At 30.0% G+C, this 21668-nt stretch overlaps 1 protein-coding gene across 2 annotated transcripts; it reads left to right on the top strand.

Moving 5' to 3' along the window:
- The first annotated feature begins 1866 nt into the window (after positions 1-1866).
- On the top strand, positions 1867-20981 carry LOC135139191 (glycerol kinase-like). Of its 2 annotated transcripts, none has more exons than XM_064069325.1 (11): positions 1867-2087; positions 2511-2745; positions 2797-2892; positions 2950-3167; positions 3218-3436; positions 19609-19719; positions 19774-19852; positions 19910-20087; positions 20143-20492; positions 20545-20631; positions 20690-20981. In XM_064069325.1, exons 2-11 carry the CDS (start codon positions 2514-2516, stop codon positions 20797-20799), a joined length of 1680 nt encoding a protein of 559 aa, XP_063925395.1. In that variant the 5' UTR covers positions 1867-2087; positions 2511-2513; the 3' UTR covers positions 20800-20981. The 2 variants fall into 2 exon arrangements, with proteins under 2 accessions (XP_063925395.1, XP_063925396.1); XM_064069326.1 differs by having other exon boundaries at positions 2495-2745.
- Positions 20982-21668: the final 687 nt, after the last annotated feature.

Raw genomic sequence — 21668 nt, 5'->3', positions numbered from 1 at the left:
TGGATTTTCGATTTTTTAATTCATCGATGGTTTTCCCATTTCTTGACCTTCGAGTGTTTCGATTTTCCTGTCCTTCAATTCTTTAATTTTATGAATTTTCAGGTTTTTGATTTTTCAATTTTTCGATTTTTTAAGGTTTCTATTTTTCGACTTCACTTTTTTGATTTTTCGATTTTTCAGTTTTTAGATATTTCAGTTTTAGGATTTTTCAATACTTCAATTCTTCGACTTTTCTATTTTTGACTTCTGGTTTTTCGATGTGTCCACCTTTTTACTTTTTCGATTTTTCAATATTTGGATTTTTAAACTTTAGATTTTTCAATCTTTTGATATTTTAATTTTTCAATATTTCTTAATCTTTGGATTTTTCGACTTCCTGGTTTTATATGTTCTGTTTTTCAATTTTTCGATTTGTTAATTTTTCATTCCCGATTTATCGAGATTTGATTGTTCAGGTTTTCGATTTATAAGTTTTTCAATTTTTTATTTTGGCCTATTTCGGTTTCTCAGTTTTTCCAGTTTTCCAATTTTTCGTTTTTTTGATATTTCCGCTTTTCCTATTTGTCAAATTTTAACTTTTTGTTTGTCGATTTCTCTATTTTTCGATTTTTTAACTTCAGCACATTTCGACTTCTCGTTCTTTTGATCTTTCAATCTGTCAATTTTTCAATTTTTCGATATTTTGCTTGTCAATTTCTCAATTTATACATTGTTCAATTTTTAGCTTTTCAACTCTACGATTTCTTGATCTTTTGATTTTTCGATTTCTCGGTTTTTCGATTTTCCAGTTTTTCGATGTTTCGATTCTTCAGTTATCCGATTTTTAAATTTGGGAGTTTCGATTTCTTTCTCGTTTTGTCTTTTTTTCTTAATATGTGTAGACTTATTTGGGCAACAGGAAACTTAAAACATGCTTAAAATGGTACATTTTTGCAAGAAAATATGGATTTTGTAATTATGAGGCGGAGCCTAATTCCAAAATCGATATTGCCTTATATAAATTTTCCATTTTAAACATGTTTTATGTTTCACGTTCTGAAAAAAGTCTATAGATATTAAAACCGAAAAGCAAAATATTAAACCCACCCACCCTATCTCAATTGTGATCATCTTTTTTATTCGCCGTGAACCAAGGAGGCAGAGCTTATTAACTGCAAAATACTTGTTTGTTTAGAAGAAATTAAAAACATGTTTTTTGAGCATCATGTTGTTCAAAGATTACTATGTACATTTAGAAAAAAAGGCAAAATATAAACCCCGCCCACCCACCCCATCTCAATTGTGATGACCTTTTTTATGCTTAGAAACTTGAAACACGTTAAAATGGTAAATTTTTGCAGGAAATATGGATTTGGCATTTAATTTTTCGTTATTCGGTTTTTAAATTTTAGCTTTTTGAATTTTACATTTTTTCGATTTTCTGATGTTTCATTTTTCGATTTTGAGTTGTCCGATATTTCGATTTTTCAATGATTCGGGTTTACGATTTTTTAAGGTTTCGGTTTTTCAATTATTAGATTTCTCGATTTTTCGAATTTTCGATTATTTTAATTTTTTTTAGTTAAACAAAATATGTAAAATCATCTAAATATGTACTAAAAATATTCACTTAGTCGTTATAAAAACCGACCAAACGACAATTTCTCGCAGAAATTATAGTCCAAACCAACCAAATCGCTTCTGAACGCTTAGAGTCGATATTGGCTTGAGAGCGCTCTGGTCTGTAGATCAAACAAGTTCGGTTGAGGACTCCAATGTCAATACGGGTGGTTTTGCAAAATCAGCCTATATGTCGCATCTATATTAATCTATAGCATCTCCTTCGTATAAGTTCGGAGATTCTCGACTCAAAACGTCAATGTACACATGCCTGACAGTTTGACAGGTCCTGTGCCAGCGATTGGCTTTTATAGGTTAATTGTTAGGAAATTGGTGAATAAACACGTATCTTATCGCGAATGGGTATAAATATTAATCCGCACCTAAAACGATGATAATCCAGTAAAGTGGGTAAAGTGACGTAGTGGAGGTGTGTCCACCGTGCACTGTGTCAAGATAACCTCAACCGCTCACTTCTAAAACCTAAGGTAAAAACATATTGTTTGTCCTGTCCAACAATTTATTTATACCTTCATAACATAAATTACCATTGTTATGTAAATTGCAGGCAATTTACATCGTAAACCCATTTACAAAACTGTTTTCGTGCACCATCTGAACACAATTTAATGATTACTTTGTAAATTAGCAGTCACGCAGGCTTTTATTTGTTATTAAAATTATTAAAAAAGTACCAACTTACATAACAGTTCGTCCAAAAACTGCAATTAAAGCGAAATCTAGCGCCGCGCCGTGCCGTAGTGCTATCGATTTTTTGATGTTAAAGTTCAATTATTCATAATTTTTTGATGTTGCCGCGATAACGAATTCGTTAAAGTTGAAACGACGATTTATCTTGTTTAGTTGCGTTTTGTACTCTATCATTATCACGTAGAATTTGCCCCTCATAGAACATGGTATCCGATTCTGGAGACGGGGCCCCCTTGATCGGTGTAATAGACGCGGGGACAAAAACTGTGCAATTCTGTGTTTTTCGTAGTCAACATGCACAGGAGATTGCTGGAGATGCCATAGACGTGACCCAGCAAACCCCTCAAGAGGGCTGGTTTGAAGAGGACCCCACTGAAATCCTCCAAGCCGTCAAAACGTGCATGAAAAATGTCGTTAATAAGTTAGACGAGAAAAGTACGAAATTTGAGACAATGTTGCGTCATTTAGTTTAATGTTCAATTACAGAGTGTAAAGAGATTGTAGCTATTGGAATTACCAATCAACGGGAAACCACGGTGGTTTGGGATAAAACCACTGGAGAACCACTTTATAACGCTATAGGTAACTTTAAAATCACAATAATTGGTTATTAATTAAGACAGTCGTAATTGTTTTCAGTTTGGAATGATATTAGGACAGATTCTACAGTAGACATAATTTTGGCGAAGGTACCTGAAAACAATAAAAACTATTTTAAGCCGCTATGTGGTCTTCCAATTTCTCCCTACTTTAGTGCTTTCAAATTAAAATGGTTGATGCATCATGTGCCTGAAGTGAAGAAGGCGATTAAAGCCAAGAAGTGTCTTTTTGGTACCGTGGACACCTGGATATTGTGGGTACGCAATCGTCGCTACTAAAAGTACTAGAGTCATTACGTCGTTTGCAGAATTTAACAGGAGGTCCGAACGGCGGTCTTCACCTAACTGACGTCACAAATGCCTCTAGGACTTTTTTAATGAACATAGAAACCTTCCATTGGGACCCCATATTGTTGCACACGTTCAAGATTCCTGAGGAAATTTTGCCGGAAATTCGGAGCAGCTCGGAGATTTATGGGAAGATTTTCGGCGACGATTTTCCCTTGAAAGGGGTGCCGATTTCGGGGGTAAGTGACATAGGAATATTTCAATGTTTTCAGACTAGCGATAGTCACGAAATGCGTAATTTATCGACGATGGTATTAGAAGATGGATTATGGATTTTATGATAGTAATAATCTGTATATAGAATTCCAAAGCAAACACAACCGCATATGCTTAATTTTTAATAACCTTGCGTGATCATTATTTTCAGTTTAGACAAGGTAACAAACAAAATTGTTAACTTGTGTGACTATAAAAATTTACGACAATATTATGAGTTATTATGGTCATTATATGGCAATAATAGTTGCTGTAAAGTCATTGCATAAGCTAATTGTTCAGTTGATTCTAAAAGATACTAAAAAAAATCCTAATGACTTTGGTTTGTTTCTCGCAATTGAATTAATGCACATACTGTGTAAAATAACCTTTAAACCTGTTTCCCGTTTGATTCGCAATCGATTATCGTATGCGCGTTTTTCTGTTTTGGTTATCACAACATATTTTGTTCTTATCAAAATTTTTGTCCCTGGTTTCTCACTTCAGAATCTGCTGTAAACTAGATAATTAAAGTGTAAAGTTTTGAGACGCCACGAAGATGCGATTATTGTGATAACGGTCTTCAAGTGTTATTAGCCTTAAGTAGATACACAATCTGTTAAGAAAAATGAAGTGTATGCTTTCCAAATTTTTGTCGCTCCTTTGGTACATGGTTCAAAGATAAAAGGTTGCGTGTGTTTGGTGCATTTGTACGTCAAATGGAAAAATCTAGGTCTGGAAATTCCATTCATAAATTGCTTCACAATCACTGGACACGAAATAAAATACGTAATCGTTTTTTTGTTGTGTTATTAATCATAAAATAAATTACGTTAATCAGCAAGTGGCTGTCGGTTTTGATTAATTACATTGATCAGCATTTGCGTGGTTATCAAATATGTTGATTGATTATAACTTTAAATGAAAACTCAATTTATGTGATATTTTAACAAAGATTAGAAAAAGCTGAATAACGAGACTTGTTTTTTTGATATGTATATTATTAAGATTATGCAAGTACATAACGAAAAATTGCAATAAGTGGCTACATTTCAATTATCAAATTTTTCATTTTTCAATTTTCCAACTTTTGAATTTTTCAATTTGAGTTCAATTTTTGATTTCAGTACCTAGTTTTTATTTTTTTAGTTTTTGTTTGTTATTTTATTTATTTTTACGATTTTACGATGTTCCGATTTTATAATTTTTTATTTTTTCCAATTTTTGTTTTTTATATTCTACGATGTTTGTTTTTTATGGTTTTCATTTAATTTTTTTCAACGTGAAATTTTTCAATTTTTCAATTTTACGATTTTAGATTTTTTCCGTTTTTGAATTATTGGCCTTCAAAGCTTTTTCACTTATTTGACAACCCAATTTTTCAGTTTTTAGTTTTTCAATTTTTCGATTTTTCAATGTTACAGTTTTTCTAGTTTACAATTTGGACGATTCTATAATTTTTCGGTTTTACATTTTCGAATTTTTCGGTCCGTTTTTCTTCTGTCCAGTTTTTCAATTCGTTAATTTTATGCGATTGATGAGTTTCTCGGGTTTTAGTTTATCCAGATCTCAATTTTTTGTAATTTTTCTTTTTTTCAATGTGAAATTTTTCATTTTTAATTGAGGACTTGAAAAATCGAACATCGAAAATCCAAGAACTGAAAAATCATACTTTGAAAAAACGAAAAATTGAGAATTGGAAAAATCAAAATTAAAATACAGAAAATTGAGAAATCGAAGAATTGCAAACCGATAAATCGAAAAAGCAGAAAAAATTGGAGAAATTGAGAAATCGAGAATCAAAAAACGAAAAAACTGAGAAATTGGGAAATCGAGAAATAGAGAAATCGAAAAACTGAGTAATCCAACAATCGGAAAAACCAAAAATCGAAAATTGAGGACTTGAAAAATCGAAACATCATACAATAAAAAAACGAAACATTGGGAAGTGGAAAAATCGAAAAATTGAAAAATCACGGAATTGAAAATGCAGAAGTAGAATAATGCAAAAAAAGTAGAGAAATCTAGTAATTGGGAACTCGGGAAATCGAGAAATTGAGAATAAAAAAAAAAGAGAAACTGAGAAATTGGGAAATGGAGAAATTGCGAAATCGAAAAATTGAGGACTTGAAAAATCGAACATCGAAAATCCAAAAACTGAAAAATCATACACTAAAAAAAAAAACGAAAAATTGAAAATTGGAAAAACTAAAAATTCGAATAATCGAAAATACGAAAAATTGAAAATTGGAAAAATCAAAATGAAAATTCAAAAAATTGAAGAATTCAACAATCTAAAAAACCAAAAATCGAAAATTGAGGACTTGAAAAATCGAATATCGAAAATCCAAAAATCATACAAATTTGAGTTCAATTTTTAGATTTTGCAATTTTTGATTTGAGTATCTAGGTTTTATTTTTTTATTTTTACGGTTTTTTGATGTTCCGATTTTATAATTTTTTGTTTTTTCAATTTTTGTTTTTTTTTAATTCTACGATGTTTGTTTTTTATGGTTTTCATTTAATTTTTTCAACGTGAAGTTTTTCAATTTTTCAGTTTTACGATTTTAGATTTTTTCCATTTTTTAATTATTGGGTTTCAAAGCTTTTTCACTTATTTGACTACCCAATTTTTCAGTTTGTAGTTTTTGAAATTTTCGATATTTACTTTTTCAATTTTTCGATTTTTCAATGTTACATTTTTTCTACTTTACAATTTGGACGATTCTATAATTTTTCGATTTTACAGTTTTTACATTTTCGAATTTTTCGGTCCGTTTTTCTTCTGTCCAATTTTTCAATTCGTTAATTTTATGCGATTGATGAGTTTCTCGGGTTTTAGTTTATCCAGATCTCAATTTTTTGTAATTTTTCTTTTTTTCAATGTGAAATTTTTCATTTTTAATTGAGGACTTGAAAAATCGAACATCGAAAATCCAAGAACTGAAAAATCATACTTTGAAAAAACGAAAAATTGAGAATTGGAAAAATCAAAATTAAAATACAGAAAATTGAGAAATCGAAGAATTGCAAACCGATAAATCGAAAAAGCAGAAAAAATTGGAGAAATTGAGAAATCGAGAATCAAAAAACGAAAAAACTGAGAAATTGGGAAATCGAGAAATCGAAAAACTGAGTAATCCAACAATCGGAAAAACCAAAAATCGAAAATTGAGGACTTGAAAAATCGAAACATCATACAATAAAAAAACGAAACATTGGGAAGTGGAAAAATCGAAAAATTGAAAAATCACGGAATTGAAAATGCAGAAGTAGAATAATGCAAAAAAAGTAGAGAAATCTAGTAATTGGGAACTCGGGAAATCGAGAAATTGAGAATAAAAAAAAAGAGAAACTGAGAAATTGGGAAATGGAGAAATTGCGAAATCGAAAAATTGAGGACTTGAAAAATCGAACATCGAAAATCCAAAAACTGAAAAATCATACACTAAAAAAAAAAACGAAAAATTGAAAATTGGAAAAACTAAAAATTCGAATAATCGAAAATACGAAAAATTGAAAATTGGAAAAATCAAAATGAAAATTCAAAAAATTGAAGAATTCAACAATCTAAAAAACCAAAAATCGAAAATTGAGGACTTGAAAAATCGAATATCGAAAATCCAAAAATCATACAAATTTGAGTTCAATTTTTAGATTTTGCAATTTTTGATTTGAGTATCTAGGTTTTATTTTTTTATTTTTACGGTTTTTTGATGTTCCGATTTTATAATTTTTTGTTTTTTCAATTTTTGTTTTTTTTTAATTCTACGATGTTTGTTTTTTATGGTTTTCATTTAATTTTTTCAACGTGAAGTTTTTCAATTTTTCAGTTTTACGATTTTAGATTTTTTCCATTTTTTAATTATTGGGTTTCAAAGCTTTTTCACTTATTTGACTACCCAATTTTTCAGTTTGTAGTTTTTGAAATTTTCGATATTTACTTTTTCAATTTTTCGATTTTTCAATGTTACATTTTTTCTACTTTACAATTTGGACGATTCTATAATTTTTCGATTTTACAGTTTTTACATTTTCGAATTTTTCGGTCCGTTTTTCTTCTGTCCAATTTTTCAATTCATTAATTTTATGCGATTGATGAGTTTCTCGAGTTTTAGTTTATCCAGATCTTAATGTTTAGTAATTTTTCTTTTTTTCAATGTGAAATTTTTCATTTTTAATTGAGGACATGAAAAATCGAACAACGAAAATCCAGGAACTGAAAAATCATACCTTTTAAAAAAAGAAAAATTGAGAATTGGAAAAATCAAAATTAAAATACAAAAAAATTGAGAAATCGAAGAATTGCAAAACTGATAAATCGAAAAAGCAGAAAAAATTGGAGAAATTGAGAAATCGAGAATCAAAAAACGAAAAAAGCTGAGAAATTGGGAAATCGAAAATTTGAGAAATCAAAAAATTTAGGAATGTAACAAAAATCGAAAACTGAGGACTTGGAAAATCGAATATCGAAAATGAAAAAATCATACAATAAAAAAAATCAAAAATTGGAAAGTGGAAAAATAAAAAATTCGAGCAATAGAAAAAATGAAAAATTGGGAATTCGAAAAATCAAAATGAAAATTCGAAAAATTGAAAAATCGGGGAATTGACAATGGGGAAGTAGACAGGGTTGGGCAAAATACACTTTCCACTGTAATTGAAATACAAAATACAAAATACTTCAATTTAATGTATTTGAAATACAAATTACAAAATACATTTATGTCTTGTAGTTGAAATACAAAATACAAAATAGTATTTCAAATACTTTTAAAAATACAAAATATGTTCAGAACAGTGGCAAAAATAAAATTTTGATAGAAGCTCGTTCATAAAAATTTTAAAGTTAACTGTCAGAATTCTTTCACTATCTTTATAAGTTGGCCCCAAAGACTTCAAATATATATAGACTGGCTGTCACCCTAAATTCTATTGTATTTCGTGAAGCAGTTCTGTCAACAGAAATCGCCGCCATTGCTGTTACTTTTCTGTCACTAATAACACCGCAACTACCCATACCCATAACCTATTTCTTTTTTATGTATCACTTTCAGTTGTGACGTGGATGTGATCACAGTTTCTTTGGTTCTTTTGATCGTGTTTCCGTGCATTTAAGATTCAGCAATTATAGTGTTGTTGAAGTTTATTAGTTTGTGTGTGTATAGTGTGCAAACTCACTATTCATATGAAGTCGATTGTATACGATTTTAAACTTCCCGCGGTTTCGGTCACATCCAAAATGGCGACCGGTTAGCTTCAGCTTTTTCGTTTTATCGCCGGTCTATATATATTTGAAGTCTTTGGTTGGCCCTGTATGTTACATTCCATGTCCATCTAGTGTCAATTTGTCGAAAGTAAAACGCGTCGTTAAAAATATTGTGACATTTCTTCTAGTTAATTTTATTCCTAGTTAGAACCAAACACTGCTGCCAACATAAATTGCGAAGTTCTCAACCGTCATTTAATTTAAACTATGGCGCTTCTCTATGTTCTCTGTTACAACCCAAAGTCATTTAATAGATTTATATTCTCTATTAACTAACCTTGGTTACAACCATAGAATATCCTGTTACTTCTCGAAGTACACGAACATACACGATCGCAAAACTGTTGTAATGAGTAGTTTGATAAAATGTATTTCAAGTAATTGAAAATACAAAAATACAAGTTAAAATGTATTTGAAATACAAAATACAAAATACATTTGTGTCATGTATTTGAAATACAAATTACAAAATACAATTGTATTTCAAATACTGTATTTCAATTACAAGTAGTTCAAATAGTGCCCAACCCTGACAGGGTTGGGCAAAATACACTTTCCACTGTAATTGAAATACAAAATACAAAATACTTCAATTTAATGTATTTGAAATACAAATTACAAAATACATTTATGTCTTGTAGTTGAAATACAAAATACAAAATAGTATTTCAAATACTTTTAAAAATACAAAATATGTTCAGAACAGTGGCAAAAATAAAATTTTGATAGAAGCTCGTTCATAAAAATTTTAAAGTTAACTGTCAGAATTCTTTCACTATCTTTATAAGTTGGCCCCAAAGACTTCAAATATATATAGACTGGCTGTCACCCTAAATTCTATTGTATTTCGTGAAGCAGTTCTGTCAACAGAAATCGCCGCCATTGCTGTTACTTTTCTGTCACTAATAACACCGCAACTACCCATACCCATAACCTATTTCTTTTTTATGTATCACTTTCAGTTGTGACGTGGATGTGATCACAGTTTCTTTGGTTCTTTTGATCGTGTTTCCGTGCATTTAAGATTCAGCAATTATAGTGTTGTTGAAGTTTATTAGTTTGTGTGTGTATAGTGTGCAAACTCACTATTCATATGAAGTCGATTGTATACGATTTTAAACTTCCCGCGGTTTCGGTCACATCCAAAATGGCGACCGGTTAGCTTCAGCTTTTTCGTTTTATCGCCGGTCTATATATATTTGAAGTCTTTGGTTGGCCCTGTATGTTACATTCCATGTCCATCTAGTGTCAATTTGTCGAAAGTAAAACGCGTCGTTAAAAATATTGTGACATTTCTTCTAGTTAATTTTATTCCTAGTTAGAACCAAACACTGCTGCCAACATAAATTGCGAAGTTCTCAACCGTCATTTAATTTAAACTATGGCGCTTCTCTATGTTCTCTGTTACAACCCAAAGTCATTTAATAGATTTATATTCTCTATTAACTAACCTTGGTTACAACCATAGAATATCCTGTTACTTCTCGAAGTACACGAACATACACGATCGCAAAACTGTTGTAATGAGTAGTTTGATAAAATGTATTTCAAGTAATTGAAAATACAAAAATACAAGTTAAAATGTATTTGAAATACAAAATACAAAATACATTTGTGTCATGTATTTGAAATACAAATTACAAAATACAATTGTATTTCAAATACTGTATTTCAATTACAAGTAGTTCAAATAGTGCCCAACCCTGGAAGTAGAAAAATGGAGACGTCGGGAACTCGAGAAATTGAGAACCAAAAAATAAAGAAATAGAAACTGGAAAATCGAGAAATTAGGAAATCAAAAAATTGGGGAATCCAACAATCGAAAAAAACAAAAATCGAAAACTGAGGACTTGAAAAAAAAAAACGAAAAAGAGAATTGGAAAAATCGAAAACCAAAATGAAGATTTTAAAAATCGGAAAATCCAAAGATCTAAAATTCGAACAACCGACAAAATGAAAAATGGAAAAACGGAGACATTGAGAAATCGAGAACTCGGGAAATTGAGAACAAAACAATGGAGAAACTGAGAAATTGGGAAATCGAGAAAATGAGTAATCGAAAAACTGAGGAATCCAACAATAGAAAAAACCAAAAATCAAAAATTGAGGACTTGAAAAATCGAAAAATCATACAATCAAAATAAAACGAAAATAAGGAAAATTAAAAAAATCGAGAAATTGAAAATGCAGAAATAGAATAATGCAGAAAAAAAGTAGAGAAATCCAGTAATTGGGAACTCGGGAATCGAGAAATTGAAAATAAAAAAAAAAGGAGAAACTGAGAAATTGGGAAATGGAGAAATCGCGAATTCGAAAAACTGAGGCCTTGAAAAATCGAACATCGAAAATCCAAAAACTGAAATATCATACACCAAAAAAACGAAAAATTGAGAATTGGAAAAATCAAAATGAAAATTCAAAAAACAGAAATCGAAGAACTGAAAATCAAGAAGTCGAAAAGCGCAGAAAAACGGGAGAAATTGAGAAATCGGGAAATTGAGAACAAAAAAAAGGAGAAGCTGAGAAATTGGGAAAAGGACAAATCGCGAAATCGAAAAACTGAGGATTTGAAAAATTGAACATCGAAAATCCAAAAACTGAAAAATCATACATTAAAAAAACGAAAAATTGAGAATTGGAAAAATCAAAATGAAAATTCAAAAAACAAATGGAAGAATTGAAAACCAAGAAGTCGAAAAACGCAGAAAAAAGGGAGAAACTGAGAAATCGAGAACTCGGGAAATCGAGAATCAAAAAATGAAGAAACTGAGAAATTGGAAAATCGAGAAATTAGGAAATCAAAAACTGGGGAATTCAACAATCTAAAAAACCAAAAATCATACAACCAAAAACACCAAGTTCAATTTTTAGATTTTGCAATTTTTGATTTGAATATCTAGTTTTTAGTTTTTTATTTTTCAGGTTTTCGATTTGCAATTTTTCGTTTCTGTTTATTTTATTTATTTTTACGATCTTATAATTTTTTGTTTTTTCATTTTTTTTTAATTCTACGATGTTTGTGTTTTAGGGTTTTCATTTAATTTTTTTCAATGTGAAGTTTTTCAATTTTTCAAGTTTTCGATTTTACAATTTTTACATTTTCGAATTTTTCGGTCCGTCTTTCTTCTGTTTAATTTTTCAATTCGTTACTTTTATGCGATTGATGAGTTTCTCGAGTTTTAGTTTTTCCAGATCTCAATTTTTTGATTGGTAATTTATCAATTTTTATTTTGTTTTTGTTTTTTCAATTTTAGGGCATATAAACTCTTCTGAGCTTCCGTTTTTAATTTTTTTGATTTTGGAATTTTTTGGCAGTTTCAAGAGTTTTTAACTTTTCAGTTTTTCATGTCTTCAATTTTTCGATTTGTAAATTTTCGTTTCGGTTTTTCAATGTTCTGATTGTGTAATTTTCCTTTTTTTCAATGTGAAATTTTTCATTTTTAATTTTTCGGTTTGCAGTTTTTCGGTTTTAAATTTTTCGACTTTTTTACTTTTTCAATGTTATGATCTTGGAATTTCTCGATTTTTCAATTGTTGCCTTTAGAAATTTTTATATTTATTAGATCTTTCAGTTTTTCGATATTTTATTTTTCAATTTTTCGAAATTGGATTTTTCAAATTTTCGATCTTCCAATGTTTTAGTTTTTCGATTTTACAATTTTGACCATTGTATTATTTTCCGATTTTACAATTGTAGGGTTTTCCAATTTTTCGATTCGATGTATTTCTTCTTATTTCCAAGTCTATGATTCATTAATTTTTTCGATTTTTAGTTCTTGCATTTTCGGTTTTTCAGTGTTTCAGTTTTTCGTTCTTCAGTTCTTCGATTTGAATTTTTTTCTGATTTTTTAGTTTTTCGAATAAAAAAATTTGTAAAATTGAGAAATCGAAAATGAAAAAACGTAAAAGTATAAAATGAAAACTTTGAAAAATCTAAAAATTGGAAATCAAGACGTTGAAAAATTTAAGAAATCGAAAAGTGCAAAATTCCACATATTGAAAATTAAAAAATCGGAAAATCGGATAACTGAAAAACCAAAAATTGAAAAGTTTAAAAATTGTGATATAAAATCTAGAAAATAAAAATTATATAAACATAGAATTCTTTGAAATGATGTCATCAAATTGTCGATGGGGATGGTTAGCAAAATTTTGGTTAGCATTCCACCATCTACATGACATTTCTAATATACATACAAAATTTGACAACAATCGGTCCAGCAGTTTCGGAGATTACGTGTCTAATAAAAATGGATACTGTAAGGGTCATGAAACGTCGAGAAACTATAAAAGTGGCCTTAGCTTACGCTCGGTAAGTAAAATTCAAAGCCAACTTGGTGACTTTTTCAATTGAACACCCGATATAAAACTGAACAACTTCCGAAGAGCAATTAAAAACACGATCAAAGACAGTAATGGATTTTTGAAAACCTGTCTTTGATACATTTTTTTGTACTGTCAACTTTGAAACGGACAAGAAAGTTAGGTTATGACTTTTTGATGAAATTAAATGAAATGGTAGGGTGGGGTGACAGTTTTACCAATTTCAGGCAAAAAAAATCTGTAAGCGAAATTAAAACTGAACTTCCCTTGTTTCTGGAATACAATCAACGCCGCATGTGTCTCAGAGCTAATAAATAATTCATTCAGGTTGGCGAGGATATTACAATTTTCATTGATAAATAAACTCAAAAAGCAACGTTAGGCGGAAATTGCGTCAGCTTATTATCTAACTTTATTCGTATTATCATAAACAAATAGTAAATAAATCGGTTCAAATGTTTATTTTTTGTCTTTTGTGAAAGTACCTAATAATACCTACTCACATATTATTATATATTTTAACTCGACATTATCGACTTTCTAGCGGAAATGAATTAGTAAATTGTAGCGACTCTTTTATAATCACCAATTAGACTTACTAGGCTACCAACAACACGACTTAGTTTCGTAATTTTTTTTTTTTCTTAGTAATCTTAAAGTGTACAAAAGTTTTAAACTCTTGGCAATTATTTATGTTTGACCGTCAAGCGTTTTGAATAACAATGTTGCAACGTAGATGCCAACTATTTTAATTCAACGTAGTACAGCAGGTGATATTTTGATTCTAATTCTGAACAGTGGACGGTGATTTTGTAATTTCTACACAAACATGTTTATCTGAATAAATAGATGCAAATTTTTTATAATTAAAATAAATAAATACATTATTGGTGGTGGATTTTGAACCCAATTTCTTTTATTAGGAAACGGTATGGCAAATTCCTTTTTAAAAATCGCAGAAACGAGTAATATCTTTGATCTCAGACCTGCCCCAAAAAAATTTTAATAATTCTGTGTCATCAGGAAATATTTTCTCCGGAAGCAAAAATTTAACCATGCAGTAAATATTGAAACAAAACATAAAAAATAATAATAAAATGCATTGGAAGTATGCAACCAATATTGATGTTGAAGAACAAGAAATTCCAAAATACGTACAAGTTTCTAATAAAATAATCGACAAAATAGCATTTATTATTTCGAATAACTTGATAAAATCGGATTCGTCGTCATAAATTAGAAAACTCAGCCGAGAACGCTAATAATTAGTTTCGGCCTTCTCAGAAATATCGCCGCACTCCTAGCGGCAAGATCCTGAACTAACCACTCAAATAGTTTAATTTCTTTTTCCCGCTGCCGGTAATGTAAATAACACATAGATGCTTAGGTACAAAACATGTAAATAAATAACATTCGTTTAATAATTTCTCTTGATTACGGAAAATAGTATTATTTACATTCCTAGGATTATAATGACAGTAAATCAGAAATTTGGTATTTTATTCATTTTGAGAGTGCCGAATTCTATAGCACTCTATAGTCAGTAACACCATAGATTAATATAGATGCGACATACAGGCTGATTTTGCAAAACTACCCTTATTGGGATTGACATCGAAAAACTGGAAAATCGAAAAACCGAGAAATCGAAAAATCAATCGTGGAGTCGAGAAGTCGAACAATTGAGAAACCTAAATAGGCCAAAATCGAAAAATTAAAAATTGAACAATTTATAAATTGAGAAATTGACAATCAAAACATCGAAAAATCCAAATCTGGATAAATCGAGAAATCAAAAAACTTAAAAATTCGAAAAATTGAAAAATTGAGAGATTGAAAGATCACAAGAACGAGAAATCGAAAAGTGATGAAGTAGAAAAATCGAAAAATAGAGAAATCGACAAACAAAAAGTTAAAAGTTGAAAAATTGGAAAAGCGGAAAAATCAAAAAACGAAAAAATGGAAAACTGGAAAAACTGAGAAACCGAAATAGGCAAAAATAAAAAATTGAAAAACTGATAAATCGAAAACCTGAACAATCAAACCACGAAGTCGAAAAATCGAAAGATTAAGAAATATTTAAAAATTAAAATATCAAAAGACAGAAAAATCTAAAATTGAAAAATCCAAAAATTGAAAAATGGGAAAAGTAAAAAGGTACACACATCAAAAACTCCAGAAGTCAAAAATAGAAGAGAAGAATTGAAATATTGAAAAATCCTAAAACTGAAATATCTAAAAACTGAAAAATCAGAAACCTGGAAAATCGAAATATTAAAGAATTGAAGAACAGGAAAATAGAAACTCTCGAAGGTCAAGAAACGGGAAAATGAAAACATCGATTAATTGAAAAATCGAAAAATTGAGAGTTTATAAAAGTCAAATTTGATAAATTAAAAAATCGAGAACCTTACAAAATGACAATTGAAGGACAGAAAATCTAAAACCGGGAAGTCGAAAAATCGACACATCGAAAACTCCAGAAGCCAAAAATCCAAAAATTCGCAGAATCGAACTATTGAAAAATCCCAAAACCGAAATATCGAAAAACCGAGAAATAGAAAAATCAAAAAATCAAGAAATCGTGGAGTCGAAAAGTTAAAAATTGAGCAATTTATAAATTGAGAAATTGACAATTAAAATATCGAAAAATCCAAATCTCGATAAATCGAGAAATCAAAAAACTTAAAACTTCGAAACATTAAAAAATTGAGAGATTGAAAGATCAAAAGAACGAGAAATCGAAAAGTGATGAAGTCGTAAAATCGAAAAATAGAGAAATCGAAAAACAAAATGTTAAAAGTTGAAAAATTGGAAAAGCGGAAAAATTAAAAAACGAAAAATATTGGAAAACTGGAAAAACTTATAAATCGAAAACCTGAACAATCAACTCTCGATAAATCGGGAATGAAAAATTAACAAATCGAAGAATTGAAAAACAGAACATCTAAAACCAGGAAGTCGAAAAATCGAAAGATTAAGAAATATTTAAAAATTAAAATATCAAAAGACTGAAAAATCTAAAATTTAAAAAATCCAAAAATTGAAAAATGGAAAAAGTAAAAAGGTACACACATCGAAAGATCCAGAAGTCAAAAATAGAAGAGAAGAATTGAAATATTGAAAAATCCTAAAACTGAAATATTTAAAAACTGAAAAATCGAAAAATCAAAAAAGTGAAGCCGAAAAACTGAAAAATCAAAAAATTAAAGAATTGAAGAACAGGAAAATCGAAACTTTCGAAGGTCAAGAAATGGGAAAATCAAAACATCGATTAATTGAAAAATAAAAAAATTGAGAGTTTATAAAAGTCAAATTTGATAAATTAAAAATCGAAAACCTTACAAAATGACAACTGAAAAACAGAAAATCTAAAACCGGGAAGTCGGAAAATCGACACATCGAAAACTCCAGAAGCCAAAAATCCAAAAATTCGCAGAATTGAAATATTGAAAAATCCCAAAACTGAAATATCGAAAAACCGAGAAATCGAAAAATCAAAAGATCAAGAAATCGTGGAGTCGAAAAGTTAAAAATTGAACAATTTATAAATTGAGAAATTGACAATTAAAATATCGAAAAATCCAAATCTCGATAAATCGAAAAATCAAAAAACTTAAAACTTCGAAACATTAAAAAGTTGAGAGATTGAAAGATCAAAAGAACGAGAAATCGAAAAGTGATGAAGTCGTAAAATCGAAAAACAAAATGTTAAAAGTTGAAAAATTGGAAAAGCGGAAAAATCAAAAAACGAAAAATATTGGAAAACTGGAAAAACTTATAAATCGAAAACCTGAACAATCAAATCTCGATAAATCGGGAATGAAAAATTAACAAATCGAAAAATTGAAAAACAGAACATCTACAACCACGAAGTCGAAAAATCGAAAGATTAAGAAATATTTAAAAATTAAAATATCAAAAGACTGAAAAATCTAAAATTTAAAAATCGAAAAATTGAAAAATGGGAAAAGTAAAAAGGTACACACATCGAAAAATCCAGAATTCAAAAATAGAAGAGAAGAATTGAAATATTGAAAAATCCTAAAACTGAAATATTTAAAAACTGGAAAATCGAAAAATCCAAAAAGTGAAGTCGAAACGAAACCTTAAAAAAAGTAAAAAATGAAAAATCGAAAAATTAAAGAATTGAAGAAACCCTCGAAAGTCAAGAAATGGGAAAATCAAAACATCGATTAATTGTAAAAAAATTTGGAAAAACGACAATTGAAAAACAGAAAATCTAAAACCGGGAAGTGGAAAAATCGATAGATTAAGAAATCAAAACATTTGAAAAATTCGAAAACATGAAAGACGGAAATATCGAAGAACTGAAATGAAAAAAATTGGAAACTAAATCGGGAAATCAAAACATTGAAAAATCGAAAAATTTAAAACGACGAAAAGTCGAAAAATCGAAAGATTAAGCAATCCAAAAAGTAAAAAAATCGACGCATCGAAAACTCCACAAGCCAAAAATTGAAATATTGAAAAATCCCAAAACTGAAATATCGGAAAACTGAAAAATGGAAAACCTGGAAAATCCGAAAACTGAAATATCCAAAAACTGAGAACCTAAAAAGTCGAAAAAGTGAGCAAGCGAGAAATCCAAAAAGTGAACTGGAAAAATCGAAACCTTAAAAAACTAAAAAATGAGAAATAAAAAACTTGAAAAACCTGAAAAATCGAAAAGAATTTAAGAATATCGAAACCTTCGAAAGTCAAGAAATGGGAAAATCAAAACATCGATTAATTGAAAAATTGAAAAATTGACAATTTATAAATCTAAAGTTTGAAAAATTGAAAAATCGAAAATTTGAAAAAACGACAATTGAAAAACAAAATCTAAAACTGGGAAGTCGAAAAATTGAAAGATTAAGAAATCGAAATATTTGAAAAATTGAAATATGGAAATATGAAAAATCGAGAAATCCAAAAATCTAAAATTTTAAATATTGAAAAATTAAAATATCAAAAAACTGAAAAATCTAAAACCGGGAAGTTGAAAAATCGAAACATTTGAAAAATTGAAATATGGAAGGGCTAAAATGAAAAATGGAGAAATCGAAAAATCTAAAATTTTAAATATTTAAAACTTAAAATATCAAAAAAATTGAGAAATCTAAAATTTAAAAATCGAAAAAGTAAATCACATCGAAAAATCCAGAAGTCAAAAATGGAAAAGTCGAAGAACATAAGTATTGAAAAATCCCAAAACTGAAATATCGAAAAACTGAAAACTCCAAAACTGAAATATCCAAAAACTGAGAACCTAAAGAATCGAAAAATTGAGAAATCGAAAAATCAAAAAAGTGAAGTCGAAATATCGAAACCTTAAAACAATCGAAAAATTGAAAAATCAAAAACCTGCAAAATCGTAAGATCGAAAAATTGAATAATAAGTACAAACTGAAAAATACCAAAACTGAAATGTCCAAAAACAAAAATTAAAAAACTGAAAAATTGAGAAATCGAAAAATCAAAAAAGTGAAGTTGAAAAATCGAAAGCTGAAAAAATAGAAGAATTTAAAAACCAAAAAACCTGAAAAATTAATCAATTGAAAAATCGAATTATTTAAAAGTCGTAAAATTGAAGAGAAAAACTGAAAACCGAGAAATTGAAAAATTGTAAAATCCAAAAATTGAAAAGGAGTAAACTGAAAAGTCCCCAAACTAAAATTTCGAAAAACTGAGACTTCGAAAATTGAAACAGCAAGAAATTATGGTCGAAATCGGTTAGGATCACGGATCATGGCTTATAAATAAAATCGTTTCCGAACGCTTAGAGTCGACATTGGCCTGAGTGAGCTCTGGTCTGTAGATCAAACAAGTTTTCAGACGACGAACTGTAATTCGTGTGACCTGAATTAAAGTGAAGGAAACAGTAAGCAGCTTGTAATTATTATTTTTTTTTTTTTTGTAAATCTAGTGTCAATTTGTCGAAAGTAAAACGCGTCGTTAAAAATATGACATTTTTTCTATTGTAGTTTATTTTATTCCTAGTTAGAAACAAACACTGTTGCCAACATAAGTCAAGGAGTCCTCAACCGTCATTTAATTTAAACTATGACGCTTCTCTATCTTCTCTAGTAACACCAGCCATTTCCACTTTACAGAATTCGTCTGTTCTGCATGCTCATGCGATGCGTACTATCACAAAAGTCTAAAACAAATAAAAAAAATCGAGTTTAATTTTAATAATGAAAAAAAAGAAAAGACTTACCTTGATTCAAAGATAATTTTAATGTGCAGCGTCTTCGATGAATTTAAAATTTTTTTTTATTAATTCTTTTGACTTCTTTGGCCGATAATCTTGATGTTTCCGCTTCAAGAATCCTACCAGGTTTGAAAAATTCGAGATGTCGACATTATCTTTGTGGTTCAATGTTGTTTTCAACCAGTGATTGGAACAATTACTTTTAAAAAGTAATGCATTACAATTTACTCATTATTCAGTAACAATATTAATTCATTATAATTACAAATCCCCTTTTTTAAAGGAATTATTATTGATATTGTAATAAGAACGACTTCTTTTGGTAGTAATTTTTACACATAGTTCAGATTTTAGGCAACCAACAGTCGGCTCTGATTGGTCAAAACTGCTTTAAAGAAGGTCAAGCTAAGAACACGTACCGCAGCGGATGCTTTCTCTTGTACAACACAGGAACCAATGTAAGATTCACCATGCGACTTAAATAATTTTCTCATCGTTGTATGTTTTACCAGAGGGTGCAATCTAGTCACGGTTTAGTAACTACAGTGGCCTACAAATTCGGCAATTCGCCTCCAGTATATGCATTGGAAGGTACGACCTACCAACGTAAAATTTAATTAGACAAACGTTTTACCAAATTGTACGTAGGTAGCGTTGCCGTCGCCGGTTCTGCCTTATCCTGGCTCCGAGACAACATGGGTTTCCTCAAAGACGTCCACCAGGACACCGAGTCCCTAGCCAAAGAAGTCTTCAACACTGGAGACGTTTACTTCGTACCTGCTTTCACCGGCTTGTACGCCCCCTACTGGCGTAAAGATGCTAGAGGGTGTGTAAGTTTCTTTATTTTCGCAAATCCAACAAAACTATTTTCGTGTTTACAGGATCATTTGTGGTCTCACTGCATTCTCGACCAAACAGCACATTATTAGAGCCGCCCTTGAAGCCATATGTTTTCAAACTAGAGATATTTTAGAAGCTATGAACAAAGATTGCGGTATACCGCTAACCAAGCTGAATGTTGATGGTAGACTTACTAGAAACGACTTGTTGATGCAGCTGCAGGCTGACATCAGTGGCATTCCGGTTATTAGGGCGCAGAGCCAGGATATAACAGCGTTGGGGGTGGCGATGGCGGCGGGACGAGCTAGCGGGATTGGGGTGTGGGATTTGGAGTCGGAGGAGAGGGATGTGGTTCCGAGCGACACGTTTCTGCCCACGACGACTGAAGACGGTAAGTTTTTGAGTGTGCTTGTAGAATTAATTAATTGTGTTTATATTTTAAGAACGGGATTCAAGATACACGAAGTGGAAAATGGCCGTCCAGAGGTCGCTCGGGTGGGCGGTACCTAAGAAGACGCTGAGTATGACAGGTATTTTCTTTAGTCAATTGTGATTGGTAATAAAAAAACCAATTATTTTTTGTTGTAGAGGAAAAATACAGACTATTGGCCAGCATTCCTGGAAGTTTGTACCTCATTGGCAGCTTCGGGCTTCTAGCTTTGTCGGAATACCTAGCTGCCAGTGGTGCTAAAGCTTAACGATCGATACTCATGACAAAGTCTGTAGATTTTTGCCGACCTGATAATTTTGATATTTACATCGTTTTACAAATAGCGGTAATGGACAATGTACTTTTTTGTTGATATTGTATGATTTGTTACGTACTTAATGAAGTTTAACTTCTTTGGGGTTACAATAAAGTGGACGCTTTTTACTTGTGGATGGGTGTTTTATTGCAAAGAGTGTTCGTAATTGAGTGTTATTTATTTTAATTGTAATTACATAGCGAAATATTTACATGAATAAAAACATATAATAAATTCATTTCAATCATTTATATACAGACTTTGGTTTGACGCTTTCCTGAGGAAACAATATTTACAAGTTTTATAATTACAGTAAAAAAATGTTTAGGAATTAATCAGTAACTAGTACCGTAAAATTCCGCGGAGGTAAAATATACGGCTGTAAATTGTACTATTCAGTATTAAACAAAGATCAGACTTATATCTTTGCGCGTTCGTACGTTAGTAAAGGAAAGTCGAAGCGTATGTTTTCATAAAAGGATTAATACATAGATATGTTAAAATACTCCTTAAAGCATAGCAAAATATTGCGTATAAGTATTGGCTAGTCCAACGGTTTTGACATTTATAATTCATAGTAATACATTCATCATCCTTAACAAAAATATTTCATTTTCGCTAAAAAGACTCTATAAAAAATAACAATTCGATTCGAGTCTTTCTTTCTTTTTTCGCAAACCACCAACTGAAATTTAACGGGTACTGTGAATCTATAGCTGGAACACAGTAACATTGACGACGAGAAAATTGATTTGCGTAACATCGATTTAGAATAAGGATTGGACATTTACATCACAAACGCTATCGGCAAACTCGACTGA

This window comes from Zophobas morio, unplaced genomic scaffold, assembly GCF_036711695.1.
Source record: "Zophobas morio isolate AGI-343-1 ecotype UQ-CSIRO unplaced genomic scaffold, CSIRO_AGI_Zmor_V1 ptg000031l, whole genome shotgun sequence".
Lineage (NCBI taxonomy): Eukaryota > Metazoa > Arthropoda > Insecta > Coleoptera > Tenebrionidae > Zophobas > Zophobas morio.
Note: the sequence above shows the minus strand (reverse complement) of the source record. Positions and strands in the feature narration are given on the sequence as shown.